This window comes from Eurypyga helias, unplaced genomic scaffold (assembly GCF_000690775.1).
Source record: "Eurypyga helias isolate BGI_N326 unplaced genomic scaffold, ASM69077v1 scaffold1067, whole genome shotgun sequence".
NCBI classification, from domain to species: Eukaryota; Metazoa; Chordata; class Aves; order Eurypygiformes; family Eurypygidae; genus Eurypyga; species Eurypyga helias.
Genome location: NW_010259566.1, coordinates 1 through 16,569, shown reverse-complemented (window position 1 = coordinate 16,569; position 16,569 = coordinate 1). Strand labels below are relative to the sequence as shown.

Genomic DNA, 16,569 nt, shown 5'->3' with positions numbered 1-16,569 from the left:
TTGGCCTTCAAACAGCGGCAGCTTGGCTAGGATGTTCGAAGGGCTAGAGAACATCACCGTTCATTCTCAAAGTCAACTCCAGAGCTGTTTCGGATCAAGGAAATGAGAATTTTCTGAGGTAGGTAGGCAAATTCCATAAAATGAGAGCACAGAGAAGCTGTTTCAGGTCCTTCCCAGCTTTGGCTTATCCACCTTCTTGCACTTTGATAAGTAATGCGGGTCCTGTGAGGAACTGCACGACAGGGAGGTACATTCCTGGTGAGGTGAGGAGAAATCAGGAGGAATCCAGCCTTGAGTCTGAGCTGCTGCCGGGCAGAGGCGGGGATGCTTGCCAGCAGCGTGCCAAGCGCACCGGGTCCACCGAGTCGTCTCGCACTGCTCCAAAAGCCTTTTTTTGGGGTGCAAACTTCAGAATATCCTGTAAAACGTGACAAAGGTCATTCTCTCAAAGCTAAGCTGAACACTGTCATCCAGAGGAGTTCGGAGTAACTCGAGGAGCTTGCTCTGCCGTGTCCCTCTCCGAAGATCCGAGCTCCGAGGGCAAGGGCTGGAGAACAGCCACTGCTATGAGGAAAAGGCCCCCCCACCTCTGCACGAAGAGGAAACGGCTGTTTTTGTGGCTGTTTTTGGTGAGCCTCGGGGCGTAGTCGACTGCAACAAACAGAGCCACTGCCACAGCAGTCAAACATTAACAGGATGTGTTTCCTGAAAGGAAAAGACTATGGAGCCTTCTAAAGTTGTACCTCCTCCCCTCAGAGAGCCTCCCTCCCCGTTTCTCGTCTCACCCCTCCTACCCTCCAGCAGCGCCAACAGGGCTGCGGGGACCGGGCGGCGCGTGCAGGGGAGCCCAGGGGGCAAACCAGAGGTCCTCAGGGCTCGGGAAAAAGGAGTCCCCAGCCTCCCGCCTCGGAACATCAGGTCTGCAGACACAGTCTGAGGAGCGGGATTTGGAAATGCGTTCTGCTGGCAGCAAGACACCGGGGCTAGCTTTTGAAGAGCACGATGAAGGTGTGTGGGGGTGTCCGCTGGTGCACCCTGCCCTCTCTGCTCCCTCCTAGAAGGGAGCATGGCAGATAAACAGCAAGTAGAGAATCTCGAGATTCTCAGCCTGATAAACAAACGAATTTGAGGGTGTCTGAAAAGGCAGTTCCAAGTGTTGCAATGTGAATGAGGTTGAAAATCGCTGCATTGCAACTGTGCAGGGCTTGGCAGCCCTGAGCCCCGCGTTCCGGTTTGCTGTGAACTTCTGCAGTGCCACCCCCCTTCAGTGCCCAGAGGATGGAAAAGCCTCTACACATTGCTTCATACAACACCTGTGTCCACAGCGCGGTGCAGACGCAGCCGCGATGCCACGAGCCGGGAGCGCACAAGAGCTGCAGGGAAAGCAGCTCTCCTCAGCAGATCAAAGCACAGTTCTCGAGGACATTCAAGCTGGCCCTGAATATGGATGTTTCCAGGGGGGTCTGGCAGAGGCCATCTCTCCTGATGGCTGCTCAGCGGTTTATGCTTCCATCAGCTGCCACAGCAGTACCGGGCAGGGGACACGAACAGGGCTCAATGGCAGGTATTGCCCCACCGCTGCTGCTGCCCCTCTGGGCCTTATCGCCTGGGGCTACGCCCTTCCTTCAGCTGAGCTCGTCAAAACTATTTAGGCTGAAAAAAAACCCTGTACAAGGCGTAGTGTGAAACACCGTATTGTGAAATGCAGGTGCGACACTCCCGTCAACAGCCTGGAGAGGGAGCAGGGAGAAGGCGTGCGGGGTGCCCGCATCAGCAGGGGCAGCCGCGCGGCACCGACCCCACCCGAGACGTTGGCACGACAGTGCACATCAGTGCAATCAGTGGAGTTAGAAACTGATCCCATTTTATGGCAGTTCTGCCTTACTAGCTAAGGCACCCTCAGTCAGCGAATCCGCACTGCCCAATCCGTGCAGACACACTGTTTGGAAAGATTTTGAAAGTCAGCATTTTATTTTCTAAAACTTGTTGTTGAGTGGCAAATATTTTGTCGAAATTCGTGTGCCACTACAATTAGTTTTCAGGTACTGGAATTGGATGTACACATCTGGCTATGAATTCACTCCTTCTCTGTGCACTTGGTTAAGTTTTAATCCTTAAATGGTTAAGTCTTGGGTACTTTGAGCATCTTCATACTCAGCGGTACAGCATCTCTGGTCTCTGTATTTCCTGCGATTGGTCATGTTCCCATACATCTCTGATTTTAGAAGTTTCAGTATAAACAACATACTGGTGTCTGCCATTCTTCGAAGAAATTTCCTAGAAACAATGACTTTATTTTCATATTTTATAACCCCTGGATTATTTGTTACTATTTTAAGCCTGTGATTCAGCAGCAGGAGAGATGATCATATACAGGTGATGCCAGGAGAGATTTACCTCTAGGGAAAAATCTCTTCTCCCCAGTCGCACATATGCTTCTGCCCCCTCCTGTCTTTGATTTTTATGATTTGTTGAAGCTTGAGCATGTATTTTCAGGAGGGCACAAACTTTGTTTGCATGTTACATGTGAAAAAAAAGAAAAAAAGCGATCGTATTTTACAAAGGCTGAACAAATCAGTCTCATCATTTAAAACTTAGTCACATCCTTCCACACCCATTATTTGGCGTGAGAATATTCAGCCTCTTTTTTGAATCCCATCAACATTAAAAATAAATCAGATTCCTCCTAAGTCATACTTGTCTTTGAGCATTAAAGGGACCAGGTAATGTAAACACCATGGCAGAAATTCTTCATGCTACATTTGCAAATCCATGCAAGTCAATGAGTTTGCATTTCAGGCAGCTTTCCCAGAGGAAAAAATAAACCTCTTTCTCTCTCCCAGACTGCCCCTTGTTTTCGCAGCAGAACGGTGGGTGACTGTGTAGTGAGTTGCAGCTGGGAACAGATGGAGATGAGTCGAGTGGATCTGTTCACTGCCACATAAAACACGGGAGGTGGCTCTGGGACTGGTGACAAAGTTGCCCTTAAATCAGATGCTTTAGCCCTCTAGCTGTGGTGAGGTGGTCGTTCTCCAAAAAGGCTGCGTAATTTTAAGTCCCTAATGTCTCTCTGTTGATGGTGACTGCCACATCTCAGCTGATTTGGGACTCGGTGTTTTTGGGATGATGGCAGTGAACCCAGTCAGAGAGCCGCAGGGGCAGCAGCACCGCAGTCTTCAGCTCACCTGGCTAATACACCAGTATGGAGAGTGCCGAGGAGCAAAGCCAGGCAGGAGTGAGCGCTGTTGGCTGCAGTAATTCAGCAAGTACATGGTGAGGTTTTTTCCCATGACAGAATTTCTGGTGGCCATTCTTGTCTGGAAGTAGCTGTTTGCTGATTGGTTCTTCCATGCCAGAGAGTCGTTCTGCTCAGTGGTAGGTTGACTTATGATTGGTTCTTCCATGCCAGAGAGTCATGCTCAGTGGTAGGTTGACTTACTCCCTACAATTTGCACAGCAAATGAAATGAAGCATTTTGGGTCTTTGTGGGTGAGAAATCAGTTATGTAAATATAATTTTACTTTCAGAATCTCACTATTTTAGATTATGTCAGATAACTAGTTGCTTCCACACAGAATTTGTCCATTTACTACCTAATAAATTCTGTTTACAGTTGTTTATGCAGACAAAAATCTTTTTTTCTATTATTTTTTAATAGGCAAATGGCTTTTTATCATTTTATTCAACTAATAACAATATCTAACTATGTAAAATTGAGGAATACCTCAAATGAGTAGATCACACTAAGTCAAAATTCAATGAGCTTTGCAAAGATCTGGTAAATTTTCCTAGCCTGCTCATACCAGAATGGGTCAGTTATTGATTTTTGTTACTGTTTTAATCAAATGGTTCTTCTTGGCACATTCATGGTCAGTGGCTTTCTCTGTCTTTACTCAGAGATCTTGTGCTTCCAGTACAAAACAATGCAGAAATCCTTCTTATCCTTAAAAAAAAAAAAAATCCCCTTCATGGACACTTCCCTACTGACAACTGTGCAGCAGTATATTCAGTTGCAGGACCTACTGCGCTCCTCAGGACACGAGTTTAGTTGGATACAATTCACACTGAACAATAGCTTGGTGTCAATTTTGTCAAGATAAGTCTGGAATGGAAAAAATTATGTATTTAATATGATATTATAGATGCTATTCTGTAAAGATTTTGTTGCTTTATCAAATTTGGTTTCTGCCAGGCAAGAGTTTTTAGGAGTAATCGAGGCAGCTTTCAGTGGTTTTGCTGTGCATGAAAAATACCTGGTATAGTTCTCAGAGCACTCGTTTCATATCATAGAATCACAGACTGGTTTGGGTTGGAAGGGACCTTAAAGACCATCTAGTTCCAACCCCCTGCCATGGGCAGGGACCCCTTCCACTAGACCAGGTGGCTCCAAGCCTCATCCAGCCTGGCCTTGGACACTTCCAGGGATGGGGCATCCACAGCTTCTCTGGGCAACCTGTGCCAGTGCCTCCCCACCCTCTACGGGTAGAACTTCTTCCTGATATCTAATCTAAACCTTTCAATTTAAACCCGTTGCCCCTTGTCCTGTCACTACAGGCCCCTTTCCCCACCAGCTTCCTTGTAGCCCCTTCAGGTACTGGAAAGATTAACACTAACAAGAATCTCACTGAGTTGTTGCAACTTTTCTTATATTATTTAGTTTCCTGTTGTCTTTTAGCCTCTCTAACAGGAATAACCAGAATCCAATAAATGCATTTTAAAAGCATCGAATATAATTAGGTACATCTGATAAAACTTCATTTTTTCAAGTCCTGGGGTTTTTTTCCTGGTTACAAGTAAACAGGCAGTAAGTGACCAGTTTTGACATTTCAACTATTTATTTTTCAGTGGCTTGAAGGTAAGATCAGTGTCCATTTTGATAGATGTGTTTAAAATTTTACATTGTACTTCTAAATGATCAACTTTTCATCCCAGCTAACTCTAAGTGTCACATAGTTAGTCTCATTTGACCGTGTCCAAGGCCTCTGAAGCCATTAGGGTCCACAGAATGATGCTTTATCCTATGACCCGTCTGTCAAAGCATGCGTATGCAAAGGAGATCATAAATTAATTACCTGGGTAGAATCATCCCCCCTTGTACATTTAAGCCAGACGACATTATTCTAACATGTATTTTTCAGGGGTTGGAGGTGGAACTTCCAGTTACTGAAATCCAGGGAAGGGGTTGACGTTTGAAAAGTAGCAATAGATGTTGAAAATTTTCCCTAGGAAGCAGCTCTTGCTTTATCCCAGGCTTTTCCTCTGCACAGAGCAGCATGAGAGCAGTGGGTGGAGGCTGGGCAGGGTGGTGCCCCGTGCCCTCAGCGATGGTCCATCCCAGCCCCTTGCGAGAGGGGGAAGGCTGGGCACCAGACAGGACACCCACTGCCAGCCCCGGTGACCGAGCTGCTGAGAATCTGCTCTGAGTTTTTGGTACTGTTTATTTTGGGATAGGGAAGTGAAGCTTCCTTGTCCTCGCTGTTGGGCCTGCACAAGCCACTTGCTGGATTTATCTCTGCTCGTAACAGAAAAGCTCAGGCTGTGCCTGAGGCACCAGGGTCACTCACCTGCTCGATGTAGATGTACACATTAGGGACATAAAAATATATTGTGATATATATAACAGTGTTGTAGAGACATAATGATATGTTACTACAGATTATATATAATGTAGTGTTACAGAAATTATGTCTGTTATTAGTGTTACAGATATTTTATCTTAGTGTTTCTCTTTGCATTATACAGTAGTCTCTTAAAGCAGAGTAATTAGGGTCCTGTTGAATGAAGTGGAGCCCAGATTGGAAAGACAGCTGCTTTTTTTTTCTCCTGATAAAGATAAGAGACAAGAGAGAGAACATATGTTCATTTTCCATATATACCCATCTCACGGAGAGAGATTTTGTAGTGAGATGCTTCAGACACGTAAACTTCCAACGCTTCTAAATAACACTCCATTTACTGGATTTTTTTCTTTAAACTTTCATGTAAAAATATATGGGAAGAGAAGGGTGTGTAAAATCAGACTGTCAGATGCTGTAAACAGTTTCACAGAAAAGCAGATGCAAAGGTAAGATAAAAAGGAAGAAAACCTTTTTCATCAAATGTGTGGTAAAACTTGTGTCTAGTCTTAAGAGGTGTCAGAGTTTGCTTTCCAAATCCACAGTGCCATCGAGGGGGACTGAAGCCTGGGGAGACCGGGGTGCAGCAGCAGATAATTTATTCATGTGCTTCATGGGGAGGCGTCACTCCCCCGGGATGCTCAGGGAGCACATTCCCATGGCTCTGTTCGCACTGTTGTTGCATCTGCAATTCATTAAGTTTCCAACTTTGGCTGATGAAGTACAGATGTGAGCAGCTTTCCGGGAGGGAGAAAAGGAGGGGGAGAAAAGGAGAAGGAGAAGGAGGGGAAGAACAGGAAGTTCTCAGAGCGTGGCCTGGGGCAGGGTAAAGCATTACTTGGCATTTTATATGCGGCAGTGGGGCCAGGCCTGGAGACAAGAGTTGCTGCCTTTTAAGGATGCAAGAACAGCTTCGTCTTTCTTGCTACGCTAACAACTGTTGAGAGGTAAACTGTGAGTTTGCCTGGGATTTAAGTAAGCCTGTTCTGCTTCTCCTGTTTCTTGTTCCTTAACCAGAGCTGCATTAATTTGCTCACATTCCCCAGGGGCAGCAAAACTGATGGGAAGGACCTGGGGGTACTGGTAGAAAAAAGCTGGACATGAGCCGGCCGTGTGCGCTGGCAGCCCAGAAAGCCAACCGTATCCTGGGCTGTATCCAGAGCGGCATGGCAAGCAGGGCAAGGGAGGGGGTTGTCCCCCTCTACTCTGCTCTCATGGGACCCCACCTGGAGTGCTGCATCCAGCTCTGGGGCCTCCAGCATCAGAAGGTTATCAACCAGTTGGAGCAAGTCCAGAGGAGGCCACAAAGATGCTCCGAAGGCTGGAGCCCCTCTGCTATTTTGGACAGGCTGGGAGAGTTGGGCTTGTTCAGCCTGGAGAAGGCTCCGGGCAGACCTTATAGCACCTTCCAGTACCTGAAGGGGCTACAAGGAAGCTGGGGGGGACTTTTTACAAGGGCCTGTAGTGACACAACAAGGGCTAACGGGTTTAAATTGAAAGCAGGAAGGTTTAGATTAGATATCAGGAAGAAGTTCTTCACAGAGAGGGTGCCTGATTCACTACTTCTGGTCCTATTTTCTTTATACTGTCTGGTCTTAATGAAGTTTATGCCACATATTTTATGTTGATTACCACCTGAAAAAATTTATACCAGTTGTGGTTGCAAATAAGAGATGCTCTAATGGTAAAGTAAATCAGGAAGAGCATTTTTTTCTCTGCCTTTCTTTACTGGATGTGTTTGACAGCATGTGGTGTCTTGTCTGCTTTGCTGCTTCCCGGTTAGTCACTTTCCCCTGTTTGTGCAGGGCTTTCCCACAGCAACTGGGAAGAGAAAAACATTTTAGTCATAGGAAAGCTGGAAGGGCATATGCTGGCAGATGCAGGACCTGAAGTATCCTTCAACTCTTTTTCTTCTCGCTTCTATCCTTTAGACACTCATTGTGTGCTATGGTGGTGTCTGAGGGCTGTATGGACCATACCTTCGCTGAGGTCTGCACACTGAAAAAAAACTGTATTTTGAATGTTTATGATTTCTATTAGTCAAGCATATTGCATTTTATTCTGAAGAGCCTCAAATGGAAATGGAATCTATGAAAATCTTTGCTTGTCACCCCAGGTAGTGGTCAACTGTGTCGCAGCCCTCCTGTTGCAGGACAGTAGCAGGACGTTTCCAGTGTAAGGTTTATCTATGTAAGACTTTTCTCATAGTTCTTCTTTGGATTTCTGAACGTTGATGATGGAGTATTGTGAATATCTGTATATTGCAGCTACAGCAAGAACCACTGGGGTGGGTGCATGATAAATGCTTATATACGTACAAACGTAACTGCTGCTGTTTAGGCATTAGTGTAAAACAAAACCCCTAATATTTCCGTAATGCTGTGGGCTTTAACTGTCCAGAACCTTTATGTCTGAGGCCTATTTCTATTCCTCTTCCATCTTCACACAGCAATTGGAGTTTCTTTGTTACATCCAGCAAGTGTCCAATGTACTAAGGGTTTTTCCTTTCACACTCTCCTCTTTCCTGGCATCTCACCCGCTTAGTACCCAAGCCCTCAAGGTGACACCGTAACAGCTCTCCTTTTCTTTCCCATTTCTCACAGTGAGGCTGTCTGGGAGAACATGGCTCGCATGTGTGTGAAGACTCAGAGGCTCGATGTGGCCAAAATCTGCCTTGGAAACATGGGTCACGCCAGAGGAGCCAAGGCTTTGAGGGAGGCTGAACGAGAACCAGAGCAGGAGGCCAGAGTGGCTGTGCTGGCCATTCAGCTGGGCATGCTGGTAAACCCCGCCGACCATACACATTGGGCATACCCACCCCTTGTAACGAGGGACAAAAATGAGAACCTGATCGGTTTTTAAAAATTCTGAGATGCAAAAACCTTGGAGGGGAGTAAAACCTATTGCCAGGTTTCCAAGGAGTGTTGAAGAGTAGTACTGACAGCTACTTTCCTGAAGTGGAGTTTTTATCCTAGGGAAACGGGCATCTCCTTCAGCATCGCACAAGCCCGTGCTACATGACTCCTGTGTGACACTGAGCAGGGCCTTTTCCTGAACCCCGGAGGCTCAGCATCCCCTCAGCCCTTCTCATGTTCCTCAAAGAGTAGATGGGAACAAGCATGGCAGAATCTAATGCTTGGAAGTCAGAGCACCAGGAGCCATAGCCATGTAGGGGAACAGCAAATTAATCTGTCTGTTTTCTTAACCGCTGTACAGAATCTGTATGGGAGTTTTGCTCCCAAATGAAAAATTGCTCAATGAAGGAAACTGCTCAGTGAGGGAAGCATCTTTTAAGGATGGTTTACATGTGAAACATTAAATGGAAAAACTGTTTTCTTGGGGTCTAATTCTGCCAAGCTTAATCATTCTAGGTTTGAGCGGATTGAAAAAAAATTAAAGTATTCTAGCTAAAATGTTTCAACTAACATATTTTAAGGTCCAGTGTGGGAAGTGCAAGTTCCATTTTGACATGTTTGTTTGTAGAGTGAAAGGCTAAAGCTGTGTTCTGCCAGAGAACAAGGGCTGGAATAAGGCATTTAAGCAGTTTAAACAAAATTGATGCTTCCCGTGGGGTTGGAGAGCTCTGGCAAGTCATGCTTGCTGCTTCGCCTGCTCTCCTACTGTCACCCACGTTTCTCTCCCGGCTTCTCCCGTCGTAGAAGCATAGCTTGCCTGGATCCAGCACAGCTGGAGAGGGTGGTCAAGCTGTTCTCCCCACAGTCTGGTGCGTGGGGCATCTGTCCCTTGGTCCTGTATCCAGATCCCAACCTGGCAGCAAATACATACCAAAACAGACCTTGTCTTTCCCATGTGTCTTTACTGTAGTCTGATCCCACTCCCCTTGATTACCAATAGAACTGAGATCTAAAATGGGTTTGAGACCAGCATTATCATGTGGATTGCAAACTGCCTGGTGCACTACTGAGCGAGGTGAATGGTAAGAGCATGTTCAGGTGAACTTGGTTCACCTTTGATGTCTTCATCAACGATCTGTAAGAAAATGAGAGCCTTTTAGTTTGGGAACCATGAAAGATCTAGGGATATGATCTGTAAGAGGGAAAAACTGGGAAAGGAGAAGTTCTATGACAGCAAAAATCTGTTAGGGGCTGCGTTTGAAGAGACACAGCATTCTGGGACTTTGACTTGGTAACGTCTGTGTGCCTGTTGCAGTTACGGCTGGAACACTGACTTCACCCTGAAGCATCTCATTACCAGAAAAAAAAAATGCTGATGAACTGGAAGTTCAGAGAAAAGCAGTGCAAATTGTTAAGCTCTTGGAAGGATTTCACACACAAGGAAACCTTTAAGATAGCCAAATAGTTAGAATTTGGCTTTAAAATGTGGTCAGCAATCTGCAACTATTTTAAGAGTATAAATGCTACAGAGAGAGTAACTATTCTGAGTTGAAGTGAAGAAGAGGAAGATTCAAACTAAATGTTTGGAAAAGCTTCCTGGCAGAGAAAGCTGTGAGGCTGAAATGTGTCCATACTTCTTTTGGAAATCTAGGTCTGTTTGGAGAGGTGGAGGGGAACTGTAGCAAAAGCAGTTCTGTTGCTTTTTTCATCTCATATGGAGTCAAAGTGCAGGCATCTTCCATCTCTACTTTCTGTGGTTTTTTGAATTTGTAACAATAAGAGACAGAAACTATTTTTCTGTCTTGGACAGATAATCTTGATTTACTAAATATAGTGTTCAGCTGGACAGCAGTTGGGTGGAGCAGGAAAATGCTCCTTCCACAGGAGGACCTCTAGAAGTGTAAAAATAATAGTTCCAAATTTGCTCACCCTTGCGTCAGCATCAGTAAAATCTCCTGTTCTAATTCTGTCTTAAATCAATAGCATTTATTCCCTGGAACAGAGCTCAGTCATCCACAATCAGCTTGGAGGTTGCAGGAGGTCCCCTGGCACCTTCTTGCCAAAATCCCTTGTGCCGTGGGGCTTCTCCTGGACCTCATCTCTGGGTGGGCAGCGTGGCCGTTAACTGTAGCCCCACATGAGCATCTCTCCCATTTCTGAAATGGTTTGTGCTCCATGGTGACAGCATTTAATTGTTGATGGCTTGCTCACGTCACTCCCCAGTTGATACTGCGCAGTAAATGCCAGGATCTGAGTGCTTTCCTTATTTTTCACATAAACATCTTGTTTCCCAGTAATGTGCTATTCCAGGCTACATATATTTAGTTGGTTAAACCCCCTACCTGAATTATTGTTAATTTAATTGCATTACAACGACGTGCACTAATCAACTCCTCCGAAGTGCGGTGCCCATTGCGAAGGTCACCCACGGAACGCCAGCCGGAGCTAACGTGGTGTTTGTATGCTGTCCTTCCAGGAGGATGCAGAGCGACTGTACAAGGCTTGCGAACGCTACGACCTCCTGAACAAGTTCTATCAAGCCTCAAACCAGTGGCAGAAAGCCATCGAAACAGCTGAAGCTCACGATCAGGTTCACCTACGTACCACTTACTACAACTACGCTAAACACCTGGAGGCAGTCGGAGAGCGGAGTCTTGCGCTTACCCAGTAAGCACCAGCTTGTGGCACCCAGAGGACTTGGAGCCCTAGTCTCCCCTGAAGTCTGGAGGCAGGCTAAGGAGGATGTCTGGTCACGACTACCAATAATTAATTAAAGTCTCTTCCTGTTTCTGGTGCTTTCTATCTTACGGAGTGAAAGCATTGTTACAATAAAACTTAGCGTCAGAAAGGTTAAGTGTCTTGTTGGGGCCAACAGTTGAACCCCAGTAATGTCCAATCCCATACGTGTCTCTGGAAGACCACTGCCCTCTTTTCCTTCCTTTTCCATGACAAAACCACTTGTTTACTTCTCCTGAGAGTCCCAGACACAACTGCTGTGGGAGAATTTAGTCTGACTTGGGTGCGCCTGGTCCTCTCCTGTGACTGATGAGTCCCTAGAGAAGTTAGGGAGGGTGATTTTTAATGCAACATTTGGGTTTGATTGTTGTTTGAAATCTTGTTCTTACATGAGTTGTACCATATGGCGCTTTCCAATATGATGCTGTAGTAGGGTCACTTCTGTTCAGTCAAAGTAGCGCGCTGATGTGATCAGACAGTCCCATTACATGATCAGGGTGGGCAGGGAGGTGGGGAAGAGACTCCAGCGGTGGGTGGTGGCCTAAGTCCAGTGATTGCCTGGTAGTGGGAAGGAGGCTGAAGTTGCAGTGGATGGTAGACGGATAAGGCAAGATGAGAAGCCCAGGGTTCTTGCAGCCTTTCCAGCCAGTTGCACAGGGATGTGCTTAATGTTTGTGGCAGTTTCAAGGATATTTCTTTGGACCATTGCTGGCACTTCTAAACTATTTACTGTCCCAAGGTCACGTTGCCTCCCTGATCCCAGGTGCCTTGCAGGACCACTGAACTATTTTTTTGACGGTGCTGGCAGACTGCAACTGGTCTTGCAGTGACCTCAGTAATACAAGCGAAGCATTATTACCAGTGTTGTTACTCTACAGCTGTCAAACAACTTTAAGTGGATTTTTTTTTTACACAGGAAGTGAGCTAATAGGAAGGTAGTCATTTCACATCTACAATGTTCTTCTTCTCTACAGCTACGAGAAGTCAGACACACATAGGTTCGAGGTACCCCGAATGCTCGCTGAAGACTTACAAGCCCTGGAGAGCTACGTCAACAAGATGAAAGACAAGTCAGTGCTATGCTTGTTCCTTTTCCTGAAGGGGACTTTCAGGTCCGAAATATGACATGTGAGGAGAGCCAGGAAAGCGTATGAATCCTCTCACCCACAAGTTCAACTCCTGCCTTCTCCATCACAATACTCCTGCAGCTTCTCAGGATTATGCTCCAGCCCTGCTCAAGAAGCTGCATTAGATATCTAGGTTGAACCCCTTGTAGTGCAAAGCTTTGAATGTCCCCCTTGGGCTGGGGTAAAGCCTGTCCACATTCTGAAAAAAATGTATCTAGTCGAGTTCAAGATCTCCGGGAGTGAAAAGTGCAGTCTCTAGCAATTCTTGTTACTGCCATGTCGTTGCTTTTCTAGGAGCCTGTGGAAATGGTGGGCACAGTACCTGGAGAGCCAATCAGATATGGAATCTGCACTGAAATACTATGCACTGGCTCAGGACTATTTTTCCCTGGTCCGTGTCCACTGCTTTCAGGGCAACATTCAGAAGGTAAATCAGCATGCTCCCGTCTGCTTCCAGAGAATTCTCATTCTTGGGATGAGGTGGGCACAAAGTAAAGCTGTACCATTTCCTTTCCAGGCGGCTGAAATAGCAAATGAAACAGGGAATTGGGCAGCGTCGTATCACTTGGCCCGCCAGTATGAGAGTCAGGATGAGATCAAGCAGGCGGTCCATTTCTATACCAGGGCGCAGGCATTTAACAATGCCATCCGCTTGTGTAAGGTACGCCAAGAGGTACACTTTGTCCAACAGCAAAGTAGGATTCTGTCCTCGGGCAGCACACAGAACAGAAGTGGTGCATTCTAAGATGCTGCTTGCTCAGGCACGGTCTGCTATGAAGCAGTTTCTGCCCGCATCTTCGACAGAAGGGGCGTCAATAAAGGCTTGGTCGGATGGGGCCTTATTTGCTTGTATGTCTCAACAGAAAACTGCCTGAAACAGATGATCGTCGTTGCAGCTCCAGGTCACTTGGGCTGGTGCTGGTTTTACGCGGAAGGGTAGCTGCCGAGTCACAGTGTGACAGTGCAAAGCTGCAGGCTTGCCAGAAGACAGAATTACAGAGCCTGCTTGCTGCATACCTAACGCTAAACCTTTACTTTTGAACAGGAGAATAATTTAGATGATCAGCTGATGAACCTGGCTCTTCTGAGCTCTCCGGAAGACATGATAGAGGCAGCCTGCTATTACGAGGAAAAGGGGGAGCAAATGGACAGAGCTGTCATGTTATACCACAAGGTAAATGTCTTTTCAGTACAAAATATCAAACTTTAAGCTGAATTGGTTCCTACAACATAGGAACACTAAATCAACTGTAGTTTTTACTATATGTACTGCTTACTAGTAATCTCTTCACAGTGAGTAATGCTTTATTAAGCCACTCTAGGGTATCCTGTGAACTGATTCTGCAGTGCTTAGTCTAGTATGGAAAGACTCATTCTTAATTTTGCAGGCAGGACATTTCTCCAAAGCCCTGGAGCTAGCCTTTGCCACACAGCAGTTTGGGGCCCTACAGCTAATTGCTGAAGACCTGGATGAAAAATCAGACCCAGCTCTGCTAGCCCGCTGTTCTGCTTTTTTTATTGAACATGCTCAGTACGAGAAGGCAGTGGAGTTGCTGCTAACAGCCAAAAAGGTGAGCTCTAGCTTCTGTGGTCCCTCCTTGCAGCTCAGCAGGTCTGCACATACACTTGTTTTTGTTGGTATACAGGTACCTGGACACATTTGTAAGATTACAGGGGAATTATAACATCATCAGTCAAAAAAACCCCAACACTGGCCCCCTTGTCACACCACCAACACGGGGAAGGCACTCCTTTTCACACCTACACTTCCACCTTGCTTCACCAAGGTGCTGGGCACCAAAGCAGCCCTCTACCCACTCCTCTTCAATGAGGTCCTGTGTCTTACCTTCTTCTGTGCTTTGCAAGGGCCCAGTAGACATTTTCTGGGCTAAAAGCTACTGTATATTCTACTCGTAATTTGTTCCTATACGGGAAGCAGCAAAATACTTAACAAAATCTTGCAAATGTCTGTATTTATTTTATTTGTATTGGCTAAAAACCTTAATACAATCAATCATGCCTAATAAGTGACTTGCATGTCTCTCAGTGTCACAAAGACCTGAAATGGATGAATCTTTAGTGCCCTCTGAGGAAGCAGGTGAGAAACCATGGTCCTCATGGGAGAACAAACACGTTCTCAGTGAACAAAATGACACCATGTGCACTTGAGTGGGAGCTGATGTTGGGATGCTTAACTCCACAACACTCTAGATGAAGCACCCACAGCGGCTAGCATTTGTGCCTTCGTGTGGCTGATTTCCATAGGTTACACCACAAGCAATGTGAAGTATCCCTGCCGTGTTGCAACATCTCATTGCCTTCTCACTTCCATTAGTACCACGAAGCTCTGCAACTCTGCCTGAAGCAGAACCTGACCATCACAGAGGAGATGGCTGAGAAGATGACAGTCTCCAAGGACTCAGAGGATCTCTCTGAGGAGTCCCGGAGAGAGCTGTTGGAGCAGATTGCCGACTGCTGCATGAGACAAGGCAATTACCACATGGCCACCAAGAAATACACGCAAGCAGGAAATAAGTTAAAGGTCAGCCTGGATACATAGGGAAAAAAAGAATCTGAAGAGGCTGAGCCCATTACCTTCCTAAATTTTTCAAAACAAGGGTGTTTTGAGAAGTAAATCTTGGATCAGTCTTTGTACAGTAGACTATCCCGATGTGGCTTCCTAGCCACATAGCTAGCTTAGCATAGCTTGTGGTTTTGCATTCACAGTGGTATTTTTCCTCCTCTTCCCATTGCTAGGCTATGAGGGCACTGCTGAAATCTGGAGATACTGAGAAAATAGTCTTCTTTGCGGGAGTTTCCAGACAGAGAGAGATTTATATCATGGCAGCCAACTATCTACAGTCACTGGATTGGCGTAAGGACCCAGAGATTCTGAAGAACATCATTAGCTTTTATACTAAAGGAAGGGCCCTTGACCTACTGGCAGGTTTCTATGATGCATGTGCTCAGGTACCTCCCCTGTCTGTGACTGCGAGAGGTGTTTGGTTCGTTAGCTCTGGAGCAAGTCATTAATCTCACTCCTCCGCTTGCAGGTAGAAATTGATGAGTATCAGAACTATGAGAAAGCACAAGGAGCACTGACAGAAGCATGTAAGTGCCTTTCAAAAGCGAAGACTAGAAGCCCTGTGGAACAGGAAAGCAAACTAGCACATTTGCAGAGCAAGATGACCCTGATTAAGCGATTCATCCATGCTCGGAGGTGAGCTGTAGCATTCGAGGCACAAAACCAACTGTACAAGAAGAAAAGTTGTACCTACAATTTAATAAATAGTTTGCACGCTCTGCTACGTCTGTGGCAGGGAAACAATTATGTGATTTTTAAAAGTGCTGTTGACATTAAAGATGAAAAGGTAACCTGAAATGTAAGCAAGTGTACTGCCCAAGGGAAGTGGAGCCAGAAAGGCGATCACGAAACAACACAGTAAAAACATCTTCCCTGTTCTTCACATGACAAGCTGAATGCTCCCCTCAGTTGTTAACAGGGTCTTTCTGCTCTTTTGCTAGGGTTTACTCTGAAGACCCCAAAGAAGCAGTCGGACAGTGTGAGCTTCTCCTAGCAGAACAGGATTTTGACAGTGCAGTCCGTCATGGCGATGTCTTGGGATTTCTGGTTGAACATTATGTACGTGTGGAGGAATTCCATAAGGTAAGTTAATTCATAATTCTTCCAACCTACAGAGCCCTTATTTTACATAGAGTGCAGCTTGGTGTAGCACACTTACCTCATCCAGGAAAACATTACATAGTAGCGACTCGTTCACAGAGCCGAACTGCGCAGCAGCGCGTGGCAGACCTCAGAAACTATGCTCCTGTCAATACTGAAGAGAATAAGCCAGCTCACAGGACACAGTGCATAAATAGTAGTGGATTCTTAAACATTCTAGGAACAGAAGGGTCCATCTGGGTGCATGCCTCAGCAATTACACTGTATTCCACTTGCCACCTGGCCAAAGAAAGCTGTAAGTTGCAGTCATTTGAGGAAATGGTGAATCAGTTCTTCAGGGCAGAAGCACCACATGCACCAGCCTTGGGACTGAACCATGGCCTGCTCTGTTATGAAACGTGCTCATTTCTCCAGCTGTGCTGATTAACCCTGTTTTTAACATATTGTCCTGACAGTGCTTCAGCTACTGGGAGAATGTAAAACCAGCCCTTGAGATGCCTCCCTTTTTAAACTGAAAAAGACGTAATTGGCACAAGTCATGACGAAAGGCT

General features: G+C 45.9%; 1 protein-coding gene across 1 annotated transcript in view; it reads left to right on the top strand.

The window, feature by feature from the left end:
- The window catches only part of LOC104511887 (intraflagellar transport protein 140 homolog), a gene marked incomplete at both ends in the record, with an annotated part of 48,760 nt that extends 32,760 nt beyond the window's left edge, over positions 1–16,000 (top strand). Inside the window, 11 exons of the mRNA XM_010154675.1 lie at positions 8,219–8,396; positions 10,947–11,137; positions 12,181–12,276; positions 12,628–12,760; positions 12,851–12,994; positions 13,379–13,507; positions 13,722–13,904; positions 14,669–14,875; positions 15,091–15,303; positions 15,387–15,553; positions 15,859–16,000. Of these exons, the coding sequence (XP_010152977.1) occupies positions 8,219–8,396; positions 10,947–11,137; positions 12,181–12,276; positions 12,628–12,760; positions 12,851–12,994; positions 13,379–13,507; positions 13,722–13,904; positions 14,669–14,875; positions 15,091–15,303; positions 15,387–15,553; positions 15,859–16,000 (1,783 nt within the window). The remainder of the gene's footprint in view (positions 1–8,218; positions 8,397–10,946; positions 11,138–12,180; positions 12,277–12,627; positions 12,761–12,850; positions 12,995–13,378; positions 13,508–13,721; positions 13,905–14,668; positions 14,876–15,090; positions 15,304–15,386; positions 15,554–15,858) is intronic.
- Positions 16,001–16,569: the final 569 nt, after the last annotated feature.